The following is a 20,443-nucleotide window of genomic DNA, read 5'->3' as shown; positions in this document are numbered from 1 at the left end:
GAAATTCCTTCTTGCAGAATCTGCTCAGCAAGAGTCTGCTCATTTCGTTCTGTTCCGAGGCAGGCAACAGGAGGGCAGCTTTATAATCAGCCCTCAAAGGACCCCCAGCCGCCCCAGAGTCTTGGGCTGATTGAATAACTCCTGGGCCTCTTCCCCTAGGCCTCCATCAGCAGGGGTCCTGTGGAAAGCAATCTCCCGCAGACTGGCACTGAAGTGAGCTTTAAACTACTATTTTCTGCTCTCCAGAGGAGCCTGGAGTACTAAAAGATAGATGGACTGCAGATATTTTATGAGAAACTGTCAGAAGAAGAGCAGAGTAAATGTTTTTTTTTCCCCTTCCTTGAGTCATACGCTACATCATTGTAGAATTTCTCCCAGAGTCTTTTACATTGGAAGTACAAAATTAATTGGGCACTAACCTTAATTTTTTCCCTTCCCTCTTCTTTCCTTTTTTTCTTCTTCTTCTTCTCTTCTTCCTCTTCCCCCCTCCCTTTTCTTCCTTTTTTTTTTTTTTTTAAATATTCACTCAAAGGCCCTTTGCTTAACCACAGTTGCAGAAAATCAGTACCATTTGCACTGAAATATTTATAATGACAGAATGAAAAATTGGATTCATTTTCTGGCCTGTAGCCGAACAGTCTGCAACTTTGTGCAGCATTGTTTAGCATCTCTCATTCCCTCCTTTCATTGGGGTCGTTTTCAGACACACACGCACCCGCTGCCCAGGCTTCAGAGGACTGCTTAGCAAAACATAGAGCCATTTTTAATCTCAGCAATGAGAAAACAACTTGTTCATAACCTTTCAACCATACATGGGGGGAAATAAGGGGAGGAGGCTTGGGGAACACATAGGATTTGTCTTATAGGAGAGATTATAAAGGGTGACACTCAGTAATCTATTTCAGACGATGAAGAGGCACTGATGGAATTCAGCAACCTGCTTCACTGTGTTCTGAGAGAGACACTGTGGACTTAGCACCAGACTGGATGCAAAAGGCATGCTCCTAATCCCACCTCTGCTGCTAATTCCTGCTGTGGCCATAGGAAGCTCACTTGACTGTACTGAGGGAGAGATTTAAAAAATCTCCTTTATGTGCCAGTACATCCTGGCATTTGGGATGGGGAATCCCCGCCCCACCCAGTCCTATTTCCAAATTTGGGAAATGGAGACAATTGTAGATATTTACCTACCTCACAGGCATGTTTTGAGGATGAAATAGGTCAATGTTTGCAATTGGCTTTGACAGTTAAGATCCGCAGCCTCCAGCTCATCCTTCGGTGCAGCTAGAGTTCTAGAAAACCGTATTGGCCAGAGATCTTAGGAGACCCTCAATGAGCAGGAAACCTGGGTAGTTTAGTACTAGGTTCTGTGCTACTTCCTCTTGGTCCTTATGGCAACATGGAGGCTGTGCTGAGCTCCAATAATCCTCATCTAATATAACAGTCTCTTGGGGACTCCAGCAAATTAGTGCAGTCTTGTGACTGCTTTTAGCATGCACCAGTGGTTGAAAATGGCACAAGATGTGAACATTTGGTCACAAGGGCCCTCAAAAATGTAATACAGCTGTATAGGAATTATTCTGAAAACCTAAAGAATTTAACAGAGGATAACACCCTTCCTACAGGACTGTCCTCTCGAATTTAAGAGAATTACATCTCTTCAGTAAAATTCAGGAAGGCTGTGGAAATGATTCTGTCTTAAGTTCTGTAGCTTTTCTGACAACACTATTGAATTAATGTAAAGCTCACAAAGTCAACATTTTACATTCTGACACCTAAAAATAGTCACCTAAAACCATTTTGGCTTTAGGCTAAGCAAAAGGGGCAGACGGTCAGATTGAATTCTGAAATGTGGAGAACAACTCCTGAAGGTTTTGAGAACCATCAGCTCCTGTTGATTTCCTGGAGAGTTGCAGGCAGCCAACACTTTGGAAAATCAGACTCTATATGGATATAGTTGTCCAATTCTGGGTCTCCTACAAGTGTGGAAATGTTGGCCTATTGGTTTAATCCATTTTAAATTCATAAGGGCACACTATATAAGTGCTGTTTGATAGTTTCCTGTATGTAATACAGGTTTCTCTTTACTGCTCCTTATCACCCTCTTGGGTCGTGATTTTTTATTTTGTGAATTAAAACTTCAGAATTTTGAATAGTTTGGATCAATAGGTTTTGGGAGCACAATCCTAAAAGATGTGCACAGCTATGCTGATAACAAGGGTTGGAGCATTTGTGTTTTCATAATGGCACAGGAAATTCATGAGAAGTAAAGGGGGTTTTCTGGTGATATCTTTTATTGGACCAACGCTATAGTTGGGAGATGTATTAGATAATCTTTCAGACATAAATGACCCTTCTTTCAGGTCTAGGAGGGAACCCTTCCCAGAGCTGAAGAAAGGCATGTTGTGCTCCAAAAGCTTATCTAACATCTCTCCAAACTATACAGTTGGTCCAATAAAGATATCACACAAAAAATCTTGCTTTCTGATAAAAAAGGAGCACTGATTATTAGGATCAATACAGATTGGTTTGTACCATGCAGCAAACGGTAGTTTGTGAGTGACACACGCTTTTTTTAACAGCCAAAAGTTTCTTACAGACTTGCAGATGTGTCTTTTTTTTGTGTTCCCAAGGATGGTTTGACAGGTCAGCATGAAGTGATCTGTGTTCTGACACAAACTGCATTGTAACTTAGGAATTTTGCCTGAAGTTGTTTTACTGTACTATTGCTTTGATTCAGAAAATAAGTATCTACAAAGTGGCATGTTTTAGGATATGACAAGTTTTTCTCCAATATTGTGCTGCATATATTCAAGAGACTTTGTACTTAACCCTTATTACTGCTTTCTGTGGGGGTTTTTTCTTTTTTCTTCATATGTGTGTGTAGGAGGGCGTAATTTCTTGAATTGTTTTTTAGCAGCTAACGTGGGACAAAAATAATAGAAACCAAAGGGAATGTGAGCCATAATTGTGAATATTATGTATTTTTAAAACTTGACATTTACAGTACTGATCTCCTTGCCAGCTTAATGGCATTCTGAAGCAAAGCTGTATTCCAAAACCAGGAGTTCTGCTAAATTCATTCAGATGTATTTCTATAATTGAGGTGCCACCAAGTGATGATATAGATGTTTAAAATGTTAAAAGATGCCTGGCAGATTTGAAACAACAATAGGACTTGGTCCACAGTAAAGAGTGAGTACAGATCTTGCTGATGCTGATGATACGGTACAAAACTGTTATTGAACTGCAGGGACAGTTAGAATAGAGTTGCCCCCAAGCAAATTCTTTATCTCATCATTGGAGATAGTAGCTTTCTGGGGAAATGGTTTTCTCCTTCCGTCTGAATCTGTAGGTTGCCTTTGTTTTTCTGTTTGGAGTGCCAGTCAGTTTAGTAAAGTTATTAGTTTATAAATTTTGCCAAGGTAAAGTAACTGTAAGAGCTTTAAATTAGAATAAGTGCCACTTCTGTATGGCAGGTTCCTTTGAGAACTGATTAGAAAGCAGGCCTCCTGTTGCCTGCCCCTTTATGCAAGGTGGTAATGCTGTGTGTACTTGTTTATAGCTTATGTTTGAATTTGTATAAGTGTGCTCTGTGGTATGATGAATCGCCCTCTGATAGACAAGATTCTGCTTTTATTCTGGGATCAAGCTAATACTTCATTTTAAAGATTTATTTTAATTAGGTAGTTTTATTGTAATGAATTAAAATTAACTTGAAGTAGCAAATTATATAAGAATGTGAGGGTTATAGATTAGTCTCACCATAGCTACAGCACATCTTTTTGTAAAGGAATTAAAGTTCTGTATTTCTGATGGTTTGGCACAACATAAGGGTGGCAGCTGAGTATAACTGGTGTCACCATTTTTTTCCCTTCCTAAATGTGATTCTTTTCACTTTGTTCAGGGGACTACTGTACTAAAAATCAGTAACAGGAGACAGGGGTGTGAATGCACATGGGGTACAGGTACAACACAGTGGGCATATCTACACATGCACATATACTGTGCAGTAACTGAAATTACTGTGCAGTTCAGGTGTGTGTCTACACATACACACCCATACTATGTAGTAAATATGGAAACTTACGCCGACTTGAATGTAAATTTGATACCTGCATCATGCAGGTATCAAATTTACACCCGATTAGTTACTGCACAGGAATGTACAGGTAGACGCTTTACTGCACAGTAACACTGTGTGTGTGTACTGAGTTGGGACTAACTTTAGTGCTTTAATGCCTGCACGTGTAGACACTGGCCTATTCCCACTTGCTGTGCCATAAGTTACTGCACAGTAAATTTATGCTGGCGTAAATGCACATGTAGACACACCCTGTGGCAACATGTTCAGTCTTTCCTTGTAGGTAATAAGCCCCATTCATTCACTTGTGCTTCACATAGGTTACCACCAGAAATGAAGCAGTTAAGAGTGCCATGAGGGTACCCCAGGATGCTGTTTATGAGCATACTGGAAAACCCAGGTCTTGAACATGGTGTCAGGTGTTAAAGGTCTGATAGCCATGAAGGTTATTGCTTCATGTCCAGTATTAACATGCAGGGGGCAGGAATAAGTGGGTAGAGCTTGTTGCCTTGGCAGCAAGACTGATGTTCCTGCTGATGTGACAGTCCCCAGTTAGCCTGTAGGCCAACCCCAGGGGACAGTCCATGGGGATGAGCAGAAGTATTGTAGCATCACCACCCAAAACAGGGGATGAGGGAGCATTTCCCTCTGCTATAAGCACAAGTAAAGGAAGAACTGAAAACATTTCTCACTCACAACGTGCTGATGTCCAAGTGCACAGCTGGACACAGAATTGCCAAGCAGACATGTGGGACCTAAATCATTTTGAGAAGATAGATGCATCACTCATAAAAAAGATGGGAGGAAAGGAAAAGGCTATATAAAGGAAAGAGAAAAATCTGTGTTACTTTTTATTTAGAAAAACTCACAAAGATTTAGACCTGATTTCTTCACTGCATTGCCCCCTTGTATAATCATTGATACCAGTGCAAAGTGGTTCATTCTGTTTGGCACAAGTATGGGTGATTGCACAAGGCAACAGAGAATCAGGATGCCACATTTTACAACCCAAAATCCTCCATGATGAGTGTAATATTTTATTGTCCTTGTACTGTGTGCGGGTTTCAGGCTTATAGTTTTGCATTGTCTGTACTTAAAAGTATAGAAATGGATATACATATTTAAACACACAGTAACCTCTGACTCTTCTAAAAGTAATCACTAGAATTAGGCCTGACTGTGACCATCATAAAAGCAAGACCCTCTCTTTACTTAAGTGAAAACTCTGGTAGTTCTTATCATTTTGTGTTAATCTTTTGATAGTGTGTAATCTTAGAGGTACTAAATTAGGGGTGGGCAAGATGCAGCCCAGCAAGCCATTCTATCCAGCCCGCAGGGCCCCACCACAAAATTAAGAAAATTAATATACCCATGGCTGCCTGTCATGCGGCCCTCGATGGCTTGCCAAAACTCAGTAAGTGGCCCTCCACCTGAAATAATTGCCTGCCCCTGTAGCTAAATATTGGCATATGAGGTATCATATATTGGAAGTTAATGTGAGGAAATGAAGTCCAAAGCTCCATTTTGTCACCTGATAACTACAAGCACAATTCCAGGGCTAAGACATTAAGTAGTGTGGTGACCATGACAGTATACCAATTAGCTGAGCATTTCTATTAGAGTTGTGCAAAGCTTCAGTCCCTGATTTGATTCAGCAAAGATTCTGCCTGATTTGGTGGCTGAATCTCTGAATCCAAATCGAATCAGAGGACCTTTTAATCTCTCCAAATCAAATTGGAACCCTCTGAATTGATTCGGAGGGATTCAGAAAGATTCAGAGATTCGGACATAGAGACAGCTTTAAATGTTTTTTCTATATACATCATGGTAGCAGGGGCTCACAAATGCTACAATGCTGGGGCGCAGGGAGTGTCCCACAGAAGTACAGGGGGGTCCCCAGCATGCTTGCTAGCAGACCCAGAAGTGGACCAGAAGCACTTCCAGTCCACTTCCAGGTGCGACAGGGGACTGCCCCCCCAATGCTCCCTTGGCTCAGTGACTGGTGCATCCTGGGTCTGGGGAGGCACCCGGGGTCCCTCTGTGGCCAATGGCCGAGCCAGGGGGGAGGGGCCCCTGCGCACTCCCTGGCAGGCCCAGAAGTGGACTGGAAGTACTGGGTTCACCACCAAGCACATGGAGGGCCCCCCCCCTGCACTCCTGTGGGATGCTCCCTGTGCCCCAGCATCACAGCCTTCATAAGCTGCGCCTGGTACCTCAAGGTATGAATAAAAAACTTTTAAAGCTGTGTCTATGTCCGAATCTCTGATTCTCCGAATCAGCATCAAATCTCCAGATTTGTATTCAGCCGAATTGAATCAGGGACAGTGATCCAAATCAATGAATTGAATCACTATCCCTGATTTGGGCCAAATCCGAATCTAAATCGAACAGGGCCCACTTCACACACCCCTAATTTGTATGTATATGCCTATATATTGAAGAGCACAAACAAGTTACAATGTTTTTCCTCTTTGACTACCTTGAGAAATTATCATTTATGTGTACAGTTCACTTGTAATTTCATTCAAAGGAATTCTTGCACATGCACTTGTAGAAAACTGCAAAGAATCATTGTTTTAAAGGTTGCCCTTTGCATATAAATCGCATCTCCGTGTGCTTCCCCATTTTAATTGGGTGACCTTTTGAATCCTATAGGCGAGAGTTTAAATTCTAGGCCCACTAGTCAGTTTAGGATTCAAAATCAATGCACTGATCCAGCAGCTAGCAGCTATCCTACTATAAATGAGAACAGGCACAATAGAAGTGAGGAAGGAAAAGGAATTGTCTTCAAACCACGCATACAAAACCACCTAGCTGACTGAAGGGTGAGGATAAAATAATGGTTCATTTGTCTGTTTAACCCTAAAAAGACTGCCAGGATTTCAAAAAGCAAAAGAAAATCAGGAGGAGCAGGAAGTGTGTACTGTTTCCAACAGGACATTTCTATGCAATTATCAATTTAAGCTATCATTATTTGTCACTAATTATTACACTGAGCTGTTAAATATTTAGTAGTAGTTTGTTTAATTGGGTTTGACCTATAAAGAAGTCTGTACATACCGTAGCTCTGGTTCCAAGACTTGGCTTTTCACTCAAAGCTAGGCAAATCAAAAATTTGTATTCACTTAAGATGAACATATTATATTGTGAGACAAGGGTTTTTTGTTGTTGTCCTTTCTCTCTCTCTCTCTCTCTCTCTCTCTTCCTCTCTCCACCTCTGTCTCTCTGTCTCTCTGTCTCTTTCTCACTTCACCCACAGATTTATTTATCTTTAAGGTATCTAAAATTAGAGCACAGAGAAGGAGTACTGCTCATAGATGTAAAATGGGGAGGGAGGTCATACTTAAACTTGTTTACAGATGTTCTAGTTTGGAAAGCATCAGCATAATAAATTAAACATTGCAAGAAAAAGTATTAGGGCATAGCAACAACTGGCACATGAACACATCGGTCTGTAAAACAGTGACTTAATCCCTGAATATCTTATGATGCAGGATATTGCTTATCAAAGCCTTTTGTCCCATGTTACTCCCCTGTAGGCAAACGGTTCTGGCTTCTGTTTGCTCTTTGGACTGGCTGTTGCTGCTGTGTTGAAGAGAATGTTGTATCGTGTGTGGGTGTGTTTTTGTGTGTATGTGTGTGTGTGTGTGTGTGTGTGTGAGAGATATATATGTTTTTCTAGCCCAGTGTGGCCACCCTTGTAATGGTCTTCTTTCTATTCCCTGCCCTGTGCCCCTGCTCAATCTCCTGCTCTGCTTTCTGCTCCCTGCCCTGTGCTCCATGCATAATTTACTGTTCTACTTTCTGCTGTATCTGCCACTGTATTGTGTGTCCCCTCCTTGGTCTGCCATGTGCCATACACAGAGGCTGCATGGCACCAAATTTGAAGCTTCAGGGTTCAGAGCACTTCAAATGCATGTCTCTCCGTTCCCTTGTGACAAATCATTGCTACAACCTCTTTGCTCCACTCTGGAAGCACAAGAGGTCTGTAGAGCTGGTACAGTAGAGAAGCTGAGGATTCCTCGCATAGGGTGAATTCTCAATCAATATAGAACTAAAATAGTCAGCTTTAGTCTGTTTCTTGTTATTGTCTTCTCCCAACACACACACACAACACAGGTACATATCTATATCTAGGGCCTTGTCAGAAGAGAGAATGTGACGCACATGACATTCTGCTCCTGCGATAACCAGATGGCAAAATAGTCTTGTGCGGGCTGTTACCAGCCATGTAAAGGCACTTACACAAGTTACATTTTTCATGCAATCTTACTACTGAACGTGCTGTACAAAAGGGGCAAGCAAAATACAGCCACTGGCCAGATCCAGTTCACCGGGCACTTCCATCCAGCCTGTGGCGCCCACCAAGAAATTGTGCCTTCTCAGCCCTTTCACTCATGAGGATGGGAACAAGGTGCCCACATGTACCCACATCTCTCTAACATACCCTATTGTGCCTTCCTCCCATCATCTAGCCAGGACACAGCTTTGGGTGGGGCTGCTGCTACCCCTGCTGCAGGCTTCTCTGCATCCTGCTCCCTCTGGGCAGCAGGTAGGGAAGCAGCGGAGTTGGGGCTGCAGCTGGGCTGGGGCTGGCAGTGCTGTGGAGCCTGTGCCCAGGGGGGTGGCAGCAGTGTGGACTTGGGTGGCCAGTGTGTGGGAGTGAAAGAGTGTCTTGGTGGGGTGTGGGGAGCCTCCTCCCCACAGACCACCCAATGGCATGCGTCCCTAGCAGGGAACAGGGGCAGCAGCAGCAGGTGGGGGTGCTTGGGGTGTTGGCATCTGGCTCCAGCCAGCACTGCACATCCCAGCGAGGAGCACAGCCCCTGCCAGGCAGTCTGTATTGCTGGCACTCCCCGTGCTTGCTTGCGCAGTATAGGAGGGAAGCCCCAGGCACGGGAGCTAGACAGCCAGCTGAACCATGGGCAAAGTGTGAAGCATCCCCACACCCCTCACATCCCACAAACCACACACACCTGCACCCTGCCCCCACAACCTCCCACATATACACAACACCCCAACATACCCTATGGCCCCCACATACACCCACACCCCACCATACACACACACCCCTAACCACTCTCCCCACACAATATAAAAGATTAAGAATTTATTTTGAGTTATTATGAAATTACTCTATATACAGTACTCACATAAATCATGACAAAATATTTTTGTCGTAAAATTAAAATGTTATAGTAGGTGTTTGACTTTGGGTTTTTTCTGGTTCTGACATGGTAACCCCTGCCCTCCCCAAAGGAGCATTTGGAGTGGGGGGGCAAGGGGAGGGACTTCCAGTGGCAAAGGTCAGGTGTTAGGAGGTGGGACTTCTGGTCCCAAGATGGCAACCAGGGGGCGGGTCAACTGTCAAGGGGTGGGGCTACCCATGCAGCCCTCAAAAGCTCACCAAACCTTGTTAAGCGGCCCTCCCCCCAAAATAATTGCCCACCCCTGCTCTACATCCGTGACATAATACATGCTTACAGATGCAGGACACTTTAAAAATGGCTGACCATGTGAAAAATTAACCCTTGATAAATCAGCTATTAGCTGACGTGCTCTACAGTAAAGCATATTGGGGAGGGTTCATTTTTCGCGTACACAAGGCTGTCTCCTCCCTGTGCAGCAGGAGAGGGAGAGGGAAGGGAGCAGGCAGCATGCAGCTGCTGGCTGGGCTTTGCCATGGCCAGCACTGGGGGGGTGGAGGGCAGGGTGCAGTGGAGCCCCCTCGCCTTGCAGCCCCCCCCTCCAGCTACCCAGCTGGAGTATTGGGGGGACCTGAGCCAGACCTGTGTGGAAAGGGCCTCCGTTTCACACCCCCTGCCCCTTCCCCAACTCTGGCCATGACAGAGCCCAGCTGGCAACTGTGGTGCTGCTGCTGTCAAGAGGCTCGGGCCAGAGGTGAGGGAAGGGGGACCCACCCTTCTTCATCCTCCCCCCACCTGAGCTTCTTGACGGGGGCAGCACACAGCTGCTGGCTCTGCTTTCCTGCAGCTGGAGCCAGGGGGCATGAAGCAGGGACTGGGGAGAGGGGCAGTCTGGCTGGTGGCCAGGGCTGATACAGGCAAGCTTAAGCCCCCCGAACCAACAGGAAGACATCTGTTGGGTCAGGGTGGCTCTCACTCATGGTGCTTGTGTAAAGCACCATGAGCTAGAACACCTCCCCTAAATGTCTATAGGCATTTGAAGTTCAGGCAGCTTGAAGTTCCTTAAACTTATGCCAATGACTTAACCCAGTAATTTTAGATGGCCTTGATGGTGAGGGAAGTGCAAAGAACGATGCATATCCATGTTCATTATGCATCACCCACTTCTGGATGCTGCTCAGACAATCCCAAGGATGAGACATTCTTTTCTAAACCTAAAAATGTGCGTTATATTTTTACAAACAGCAGGTCTTTGCCATTCAGAGTTCAGAAATGGGTCACTCCTTCACTGACATTTTACTAGTAGCTCTCTATAAATTGCTGAATAAAAATGGGAGGCTTGCATTTTTAAATTCCAAGTTGTATCCCATGAGCGCCCTATCTATTTAGTGATTTTGTGATTTTGTTTCTTCTAACATAGTTTGAAATTTTCATGTATAAGAATCATAATGCTAGGTCCTCTGATATAAACATGAACGAATGTCATAAATGGTTCCCAACAGTGCCATTTCGGAGGTAGTAATATCATACACAACTTTCTCAAAAAGATCAAGTAATCTAAGTTGTTTGTTTAATTATAATTCAGAGAGGACTTTTGCAAATTGTCATTGTTAACGAAGGTCACCCATGACCTAAGATAATGATTTTGTTGCCTATTAGACCTAATTATGGGCCATGTTCTACAGGGTGATAAGTGCTACTCAATTCCCTCTACTTCAATGGCATTTGAAGGTACACAGTAACTCACAGGATATGACACTGTGTATGTGGTGAGGTAGCTCTGTTGTACATCATATCAAATGTTCGTTTCATGGTAAAACCCCAGTTGTCAGAGTTGAAATGGTATTGGGTTTGTTTTGAGTTCAGTCCTAGTATCCAGTTATTCAGCCTGGATGAGACTTCATCTTTTCCTTTATCTAAAATACCAAAGAATTCAAATAAAATAATGGAGGTCAATACTCCTCTCCTTTGTCAAGTACACTGGGGTACTGTAGTTACTACTCACAACTCACAGCCTGCCTATAATCTTTCTTTCTCTGTTCTGAAACCCTCCTGCTAGTTTCCTGCTGTCACCTTTCATGAGTACTCAAACATTATCCTCTTTCCAGCTGCAGAACTCCCTTAAACCCAATCAGGACCTCCAAGTGCCAAGAATGAATCCAATTTCCAAAGATCATCACCTGAACATTAGGGGTTATTCTAAGGTACTTGAAGACACACCATTCTAAGGCAGACCATAGAAACATTTGTTTTTTTAATTCCCAGGTTTCAAAAATAGTGATTTGGGGTTTGGGGTTTTTTCTCTTACCTGTAGAGGAGCTCACTAAATTAGTGTCTTGGTTAGCTTTGGACTAAGTTCCCATACATATTTCAACTACACCAGAGTGAAAAAAATGATTTAGCTTGATCATCCAAGGATCCAATTATAACATAGGTCAAAGCTGTAACAGGAGTAGACCCAGATATGTCCCTTACATTAACTATATCGGTGAGAACACTGGCTGCATCCTGGTTAGGGGAACACCGATAGATCCCATCTACCCTACTTTTAATTGTATTGAATATGAGTCAAGGAATCAAGCTTCCTGACTTGGTCATAGTGGTGGTATAGATCCTATAGATCAAACGTAGGCTTCCCATTTTTGGATGCTTTGAAATGGCCTAAATATTTGTCTGAAACCAGCTTCTAACTATGTAGATATAACTGCACATGTGATTTTGGGCTGGTTGAGCCTTTTCCTCTCTTGGGAGGAACATCAGGAAAAATTTCCTAACCTTGAGGTCTGTAAAGCTGTGAAATTGTCTCCCAAGAGAAGTGTTGGAGCTCTAATTAAAATTGGACTGGGCAAAACACTTGAAATTACACTATGGGCAATAATCTGTCATTGGCAGGATGGGTGGAGAAAATGCCCTAATAGGTCTTATCTGTCTTTAAATTCTATGCATTTCTGTTCTTCCCGTTTATTATGCTATTTCACCTCTTTCTTTAATGGTGACACAGTGTCATCTAGAAAGGATTATAAGATGTTATTGCAAGCTGTGTGAGATGATACTAAATGTCAAAAGAAAATGCAACAGTTTCTCTGCAGGTTTGCAGCGATTATAACAAGGAAAAGAAACCATACCTGTGTAAACCAGGCACATCAATGCAATGCTTTTCATCTGCAAGACAGTGGCAAAAGTATGCAATGGCAATGTATGTTTATTGTTTTGACATTACCTTTTCATATTCTTTACAGATAAAGAATAACCTTGTTCAACCAAACCTAACACAAATGTGACTAAATCCCCTTCCATAGCAGTATATGTTGCTCCAGTCATTAAAAACATCTTTTATCCACATATTTCAAATATCCCTCAAGGCTTTGGCTAAATAAGGGTATACTGTACCCTTTTTGCATCTTAATTGATAGTGTATATTACAGCTAAGTATCTCACAAATCTAAATAACTCATCAATATTGCCTCAGGTATAATTGTAATGCAGTCTATCAGGAAAGAGCCACTGCACAATATAAAAGGGCTTTAACAGAGAAACAGGTGCTGCAGTGCTTAAGCATCACAGGTTTGAGGGTTAGGGTAGTAAAAACAGGCTTACCTGAACATTTAACTAGCACTGTGATTTGGGTCTGAAGTGTTTTGTTTTGTGTTTTTAATATTGTAGCAGCTTTTTCCCTCCAGCCCCATGTGATATAAAATTTCACTGTTTGCCAAAGCATAGCTCTATGTTACAGATATTATATCATGATAGCCACTAAAGTGATGAAGTTTCAGTCTGAGATTCCAAAACCCATGTTGATATTGTTGAACTAGATTCAAAATGTGTCGTTAATAATACTCTTTTTTAGGTTTTGCTGGGTTTGCTATTTTAACAGTCTGTTCTCCTCCTCCCCACCCCCCTTCATCCCTGCATAACTGTGGAAAATCCAACATCCCATTGTTAGCCTAAGACAGTTTGAAAAGTATGATACAAGGAATAAAGAAGTAGTAAGAAGTTTGGATTAAAAAGGAGAGGAGAGACGCAGAAAATCTTGATTAGAAAGTATAATTTAATAGAACATGTATTGAACCAAATGTATTGATTAATGTAGAAGATATAGTACTTATATTGATTCAAACTAGAGATTTAGTACTAAAAGCTGTAAGCCAAAAAGCTGTTGCAGATTGCTACAAAAGTCAGTTTAATGCTGTCCTTGAGAATGCCTTCACAAAGAAATTCTTCTAATGTTTGAGGAGTAGGTAGAATGCGGTATATGTCAGTTTGATCCCGGAGGGTTTTATTTTGTACTCTAATAGCTGTTACGAGCCTACATTATATCCAAGGAGTAATTTTCCTTAGGGGTGCCCAGCTCGCTTTGTGTCAATATTCTAGCATTTTAAGTCACGTACAGTATATGCTTCTGGGAACAGTGCAGGAGCCAGCCAGACTCATAATGGTCTGCATTCATTAATAAAGGCAGAAGCTTCAGTCCCTCTATTGCCCACTACAGGGATGCCTCCCTGGTCTTCAGGGACCCGTACAGACACATTTAAAGAAAGCTTTATTTTGAGTGGGCAGGAGATGAAATGTAGGACTTGCAGGCATTTCCTAAGTCAGCTATATGCCCGAGCACAGGGGTGACCTTAATGGGTCAAAGAAGAATGCAGGTCAAAAGACTTATTATCCAGCCTGTTGGAAACCAATTGCTTTTGTTAAAAAAAAATGTAGTGCTTAAAGGTTGATGGTAATGTAGAGTTCTGTTTTACAACCTGAAACTGTATCATAGTGCAATGGGGTTTAAAAAAAAACAAAGATTATCTTTAATGTGTGCAGATAAAGGATTCCACATAAATGATAACATGTAGGGTCCCATAATTAGTTAATCAGTGGTGATTGATTACTGATGTTTGTGTTCTTGAACTAAGGAAAAAATAACATGCTGCCGTGGTACTGTCACCATCTGTTGAAAGAATACATCCACATTTCATCTCTATATTTCTTTATTTGTACCCTTTGTGCACTGCATCTCAGGTATGATTGTGTCCTATTTTATCTAGTTAAAAAAGTCTCATTTTAATTGAATGCAACTGGAGTTTATATTAGAGATTCTAACGGGATAGCAATCAGTGAATATTTTTCCTTCCTTATATTTGATGCAGTGCATGGTATTTTTTGCAAGCTTACGCATTTTGTCTCTCTGAGATAAATAGAGATAAATATAGAAAGGCAACAAGTAACAGGAAATTATTATTACTTTCTACTGTCTCAACCATTTTTGCAGAATAACCCAATTCTCTTTGTAGAAGAGATTTCTCCAGTTAGTGTTGTATTGAAATCTGGGTATGATTTTAACTCTATAGCCTTAAGTACAGGGATTTCCCAAGGCTTTTTGCTCATGGAAAGTGGTGTAGCCTAATGGTTTAAAGCAGCTCACTGGGAGTTAGGATTCTGGGTTTATATCACTGGTTCTGCTAGAGAAATCTCAATCTCTAGAAACAGCATACATACGTTTTGAAAGTGTTTTTCTATGTGAAATATGTTGAAGCCAAGTTCTCTCTGACTAAATAGCTATTTCCAGAATAAGATAGAGCTAGGGAAATAAGTATATTTTACAGGTTTCCTAGTTTTTTGTTTGCTTGCTTTATTTACTTATTTATTTTGAGGGAAACAAATGCAGTGGCAAAATGACTTTTTTTCCACCATGTCTCTATTTTGTATGTGCATAGCCTGGACTTGTGTGCACAACATAGATTTTCATCCTGAAATCAGAGGGGGGTTTCAAATTGCCCCATCCTCACTGGTGAGGCATGTACAGAATATTTTTCTCTTTCCATTGTTGAATACAAAATCAAAATTTTTGTTTCACAGAGGGACTGTATCTCTTACCTAACAAAAAAAATTGTATCTGTACTGTGCTGAGAGGGGGGATATTAGTATGTGTAGTCTTCAACACTTTACTTGAGTTACAGACATGCAGCAAAGAAAAAAAACCCCTCCCCCACACACAACCAGTTGGTCCAAAATCAGGAAAGATATTTAAGAGTTTCTGAAAGATATATTTTTTAAAATTTCTGCTCTTAAATGTGATATATCAGTTGTTACAGGCCAATTCTGCTCTCACAGCCACATAGCTGTTCTTAGCACTAACACTGGGCTATCCCTGAGTGCACAGAGCTGCCACGTCCATGTCCATGGGAGCTCCGCGTTGTTTTTCTACATGGGCAATCTTCCACTGTCATGGAAGTAGGAGCTCTGTACACAATAGGGACTGCAGAATATCAGATTCAGGATCTGCTGGGTGGTTAATAGAGAAGAGTTTTGCCCTAAATTTTTAAACACAGCACCCCTCATAAAAGCAACAACAGTTCATAACTGGGATTAATGTTTGCAATTTTCAGTCACTTAGCCATGGGGTCTCCAATAGATGGCTTTTTGTAGAATGGAATATGGCTCTCTGTGGGATTACAGATTTTTCCTCCTTTTCTGATCTCTCCTCTCCCATCCTTTGTCCACTTGTCTGGTCAATGTTATGGCCCTGATGTGCTTTCACTTTTAGTTTATGAAAAAGTCTGTCTTATGTGAAACTGAACAGGTATTTCTCCCTAACTTATGGTTGTCTAAAAACACCTTTGGGGAGCACTGATTGTTCTAGGAAACCTGAGCAATGGTGTCCTGTTTTGATTGTTTAAAATAAGTACCATTTCATGAATAAGGCCTAAGCTCCATAAACTCTTTGCATTGGGTTTCTTCGGGTCCTGCCCTATTCAGCCTTTTTCTCCACTATCCTTTTTTTTTCTTAATTATCTCTTCATTATCCCTGAAGAATCTCATTTTGCATCAGGCACTATGGTCTGGGCCACTCAGTGCAAGGGTGAGCAGGTCCTCATTCTGTGATTTGTTTTCTCTCTTTCACTTTTGTGCCTTTTTATTTTTTAATAAAAAATGTCACTGCAGCAGCAGCACTAAGTACACATACAGAGCACCTTTCAATTGTTTCACATACTGCTGCACAGCTCTTCCAGACTCCAAACTGATTATGTGTAGCTCAGTCAAAAAAAGCAGGGACAACTGACATGCATTTACTTTTGGGTAGATTCAAACATAAAGACACCCCAAATCCTTGTTCAAAATAGCAATTTGCCTCTGACTTTAAACACTCAAAACCAGGGGCCATCAGAATTCTGACTGTCACCCCATGTTTAACTTGTCCCTTTGTTTCTGGAGACTGCAGGGTCTCAAATCCGTCTGTGGGTTATATGACGCAAGTGCAGCAATAATGGACACAATAGGATGGCAAAAAGGTAGACTGTCAGATTTAACTCTTAATTTCCGTGCTCTTGTGGTTTAAAGTCAGAGCCCATTACCTGTGACTGGCCAACATTTTAGTCTGCAGTGTATTGTTCCAGCTTTACAGTATTCTGAAATGAGCTTTTGAAAAAGATGCTATATGAAATCAAATGGCATGATATGTATGTATTATATCATATATATAATTTATTATGCCATTTTATCTATCTATTTATTTATTTATTTAACTCTTCGGCCTTGGAAGATCTGAAATGCCTGCCACCAGCATTAAATCATTTTGCATTCACATCTGAAAATCATGTCTTCAAGTGTCAATGGGTCATTTTTCTTTTCATCTTGAGAATGACACTACTTTAAAAATTCCTGCCTTACTCTGTGAGCCTTTTCTTGCCAATGTCCCATGAACTATTGCGTGTACGTGTGTGCAGCTTTATATTTGTCTAAGGCTGTTAGATTAGCATAGAATCAGACTGTATTTCACATTTGTTTTGCTGTGGCTGTTTTTATGTTTATATTCATGGGTGGCTCTTAAGCGTATGGTTCAGTAGGTGTTCGCTTCACTGAAAATGATGGATATCTTTTGGGAATAGGTTTATTTTAAAGTGCTTTAGTCCAGAAGAGTTTGAATTAAAACTGATAAAATGAATGGACTGTACAGTTTAGAAACTGATAATGGGGCACAACTGGTTTCACCTCAGGGTTGCCAGTTCAAATCTGGCCTGCATTGGTGATTGCAAAGTCATTACCCTCTGGTGTCTATTCTGTTTTCTCTGAACTGAGATTGCAGGCTTTGTCCAGTTTTCTGTGGATACTGTTAATGTTGCAGAAGACCTAGCATTCACTGGGAACCTTCTCTTATTTGGACAACAATGAGTATGAGTAAGCAGAGAGGGTGAAGTGCGATCTCACACCAAGAAACATCAGTCTCTGAACCAATATCACCTTACACAAGGCAGTACATTCACTTAAGGATATGAGAGTTTGAATTGTTGTTTGATAAATCAAAGAATCTTTCTGGCTTCCCCTTCACAATTTTTGGTCAGCCAAGTGAACATTACAGTGCCCTTTCGACTTTAAAATACTCTGTTGCTGATCATGTTTGATTGCATGTTCTAGCAAGGAAGTTAAAATTAGCATATTTCTGGTTTGTTGGCATTACAGCAAGTAAGGGAAAGAAATGTTTGGCTTATGCATTACAGGCTAAATTCAACAGCATGGGAGTGGGCACTGTGGTTAGTGAACTTGCATTCACTTCCACCAGAGCATATTTGACCTAATGGACTTTAAGGCATTCCAGTGCCATTCTCCTGACTTATGAAATAAAGCCAGTGCGAAAATGTGAACAGAGAGCTCTCTTCTGTTAACATCGAAGTTTATTTAGGCTATTTTACAGAGATGGCAAATATACTATTAGTAGAATTTTTAGTACAGCTGCATGTAGCAATGCCTATCCTATAACTAAGCTCTCTTTTCTGTTTTTATTCCAGAATCATACGATGACCCAACATAGCAGTTAGTGCAAGGCCCATCTCTTCAAGAGAATTCTTTGTGGCACAAAAAGGGAACACATTTTACTCTTTGCACGAAACTTTCATTGTTAATGTATATTATTCAGAAACATTGTATTGTACCATAAAACTTGTATTATCGAAACTGTTGGATGTTCATGTGTTTGAACTTTTGAGCACCGGATAGGCTTCCTGTATATAAAGTGTTGCACATGTATTATGTTGTCTGATACTAAAATGGTCTTATAAAGACAAGTGGACTTGGGCCCTATTCAAGAAAGATAAAAATAATAATAATACTGTGTGAGGAAAAAAAGGCTTAAGAAAATGTGTCATTTTTGAAGAAGAGGGAGAAAAAAATTAACCGTTACCTTACAGCTCTGTTTGGCCTTCCTTTCATTTAAACTTAAGTCTAAAATATCTCTCTTTTGGTATACAAACAGATGAATCCAAGACTATTTTTTATTGCTGAAGATTCTTGCAAAAAATATGAAAAGGCTTTCTCACAGAGCAAGACCCCACCATTGAATAAGGCCCGTATATATATTTGTAAGCCTTGCGATATGACAGATAGCATTACCATATATGCAATAGTTGTTATGTAGATTGTCAAAGAAACTTTTTTTTTTCCTGGATACCATTTGAAGCTTTGAGTGTTCAAGACTTTCCTTAATGATTTCACACAGCCAAATTCTTGAATCAGTTGAACTAACCTGTATGTTACTGTTATTAATGTTTACTCTGCGGTCTGAACCTGGAGATTACTGGAATTGTTTTCCAAGAGGAAATAAATTCAGTTTACCATTATGTGTGTGTTGTGTCTTATCTTTTTCTTATTTCAGTGCCATTATTATTAACATTCATTGTGTTTATTATGGTCACTTCTAAGGGTCAGCCACATTTCCATTTTACCAGGACATATACAAATGTAGAGGCAGCAGATGGTCCCTACCCCGATACCCTTCCATTTTAAATAGAAAAGACATTAGAATCATAGAAAAGTAGGGCTTGAAAGGACCTCAGGAACTCATCTAGGATTGTAGGAAAGTAAGGACTGGAAGGGACCTCACAAAGTCATCTAGTCCAGCAGCCTGCTCAAGGCAGGACCACCCCTGACTAACCCATCCCAGCCAATGGCTATGTCTAACCGCTCTTAAGAACATACAGGGATATAGAGTCCACAGTTTCTATAGGTAGTCTCTTCCAAAGCTTGATCACCCTCATAGTCAGAACGTTCCTCCTAATTTCCAAACTAAATTTCCCATCCTGAAGCTTGAGGCCATTTTTCTTAGTCTTGTCTCTTATGGCCCAAAGAAAAGCCTATCTCCATCCCCTCTGTAATTGTCTTTCAGGTATTTGAAGATGATTATCAGAACCTGCATTAGTCTTCTCTTGTCCAGACTTAGTTCTTCTTAGCCTTTCCTCTAACACTTGTCAAGGCAGGATTCTCCCTATCTCTCTCTCATACAAGTGTTTGACTAACCAGTCCTTAACACTGCATGAACTCTCATACAACTACCAGGTCTAACAACAAAAACCATCAAAAACAGCCTCATCCGAAAGGGTGAGAACACCCTTGCCACAGCTAAAGCAAGATGAGAACACTTACAGCATCCTGCCAGAAGCAGTTCTTAAAATCCACTTGAGATATCCAAACTCATTTGCTGCTTTCACTGCTAGTTGGTCACCATACATCTGAATTGCCAAATTATTTTCATACTTCAGTTCCGGTGAAATCTATTATAGGCATCTTCCAGCTTTGGGGGCTAGAGGCAGGAGAGAAGACTTAGAATCAGGAACCTCCTCAGTTCTTATCCCAGCTCTGACAATGACTCTGTTAACCTCATGTCCCTTAACTTCTGTGCTGGGATAGATGGCAGAAGGCAGTGTGGCTAAAGTATGCTACTTATATGATGCTCTCCACTGACAAAATAGTCCTTATGGGGTTATAATGAGATAGTGCAACTTAAAGCAACCTTGCTGGGGGCTGGATTGCCCCCTAGATGCCTTCAATACTGAGAGGAAAGGAAAACGAATATAAAGCCATCGTTGCTCACCAGTGTGCCAAGCACTGTTCAAACTCACCTGAGGACTAATGCCAAAGGCATTCTTTAGATATTTTGGCATCGCCTATCCTATTGCTCGAGTTGCTGGATTCATCCTATTGAAACTAGCATTGCTGAAATACTGCAGTTTTAGAATTGCACATCACAACAGTCCAAATGGCTGGAGCTGCTTGCCTATTGCTGTCAGGGTAGATATAAAGTGTGATTTCCACTTTGCTGAATGTCACATTTTGACTCTCCACAGATGGAGGGTGGAGGGGATAGAAGTAAAGTATGAAAGTCTCTGGTTGCCAGATATTTCAAGGAAAATGTGTCACATTTAAAACTCCAGCCTCAAGAATTTTATGCATA

The 20,443-nt window shown here is 41.2% G+C and overlaps 1 protein-coding gene across 4 annotated transcripts in view; it reads left to right on the top strand.

Annotated features, from left to right (window-relative positions):
* ZNF521 (zinc finger protein 521) overlaps positions 1-18,833 on the top strand; it is a 285,865-nt gene extending 267,032 nt beyond the window's left edge. For all 4 annotated transcript variants that reach the window (XM_090039845.1, XM_090039842.1, XM_090039843.1 and 1 more), the window contains one exon: positions 18,006-18,833. In XM_090039845.1, the coding sequence (XP_089895971.1) occupies positions 18,006-18,035 (30 nt within the window). In that variant the 3' untranslated portion in view covers positions 18,036-18,833. The remainder of the gene's footprint in view (positions 1-18,005) is intronic.
* Positions 18,834-20,443: the final 1,610 nt, after the last annotated feature.

Source organism: Crocodylus siamensis, chromosome 3, assembly GCF_052110815.1.
Source record: "Crocodylus siamensis isolate JL-2025a chromosome 3, ASM5211081v1, whole genome shotgun sequence".
Classification (NCBI taxonomy): Eukaryota; Metazoa; Chordata; order Crocodylia; family Crocodylidae; genus Crocodylus; species Crocodylus siamensis.
This window is presented reverse-complemented; position numbering and strand designations above follow the sequence as displayed.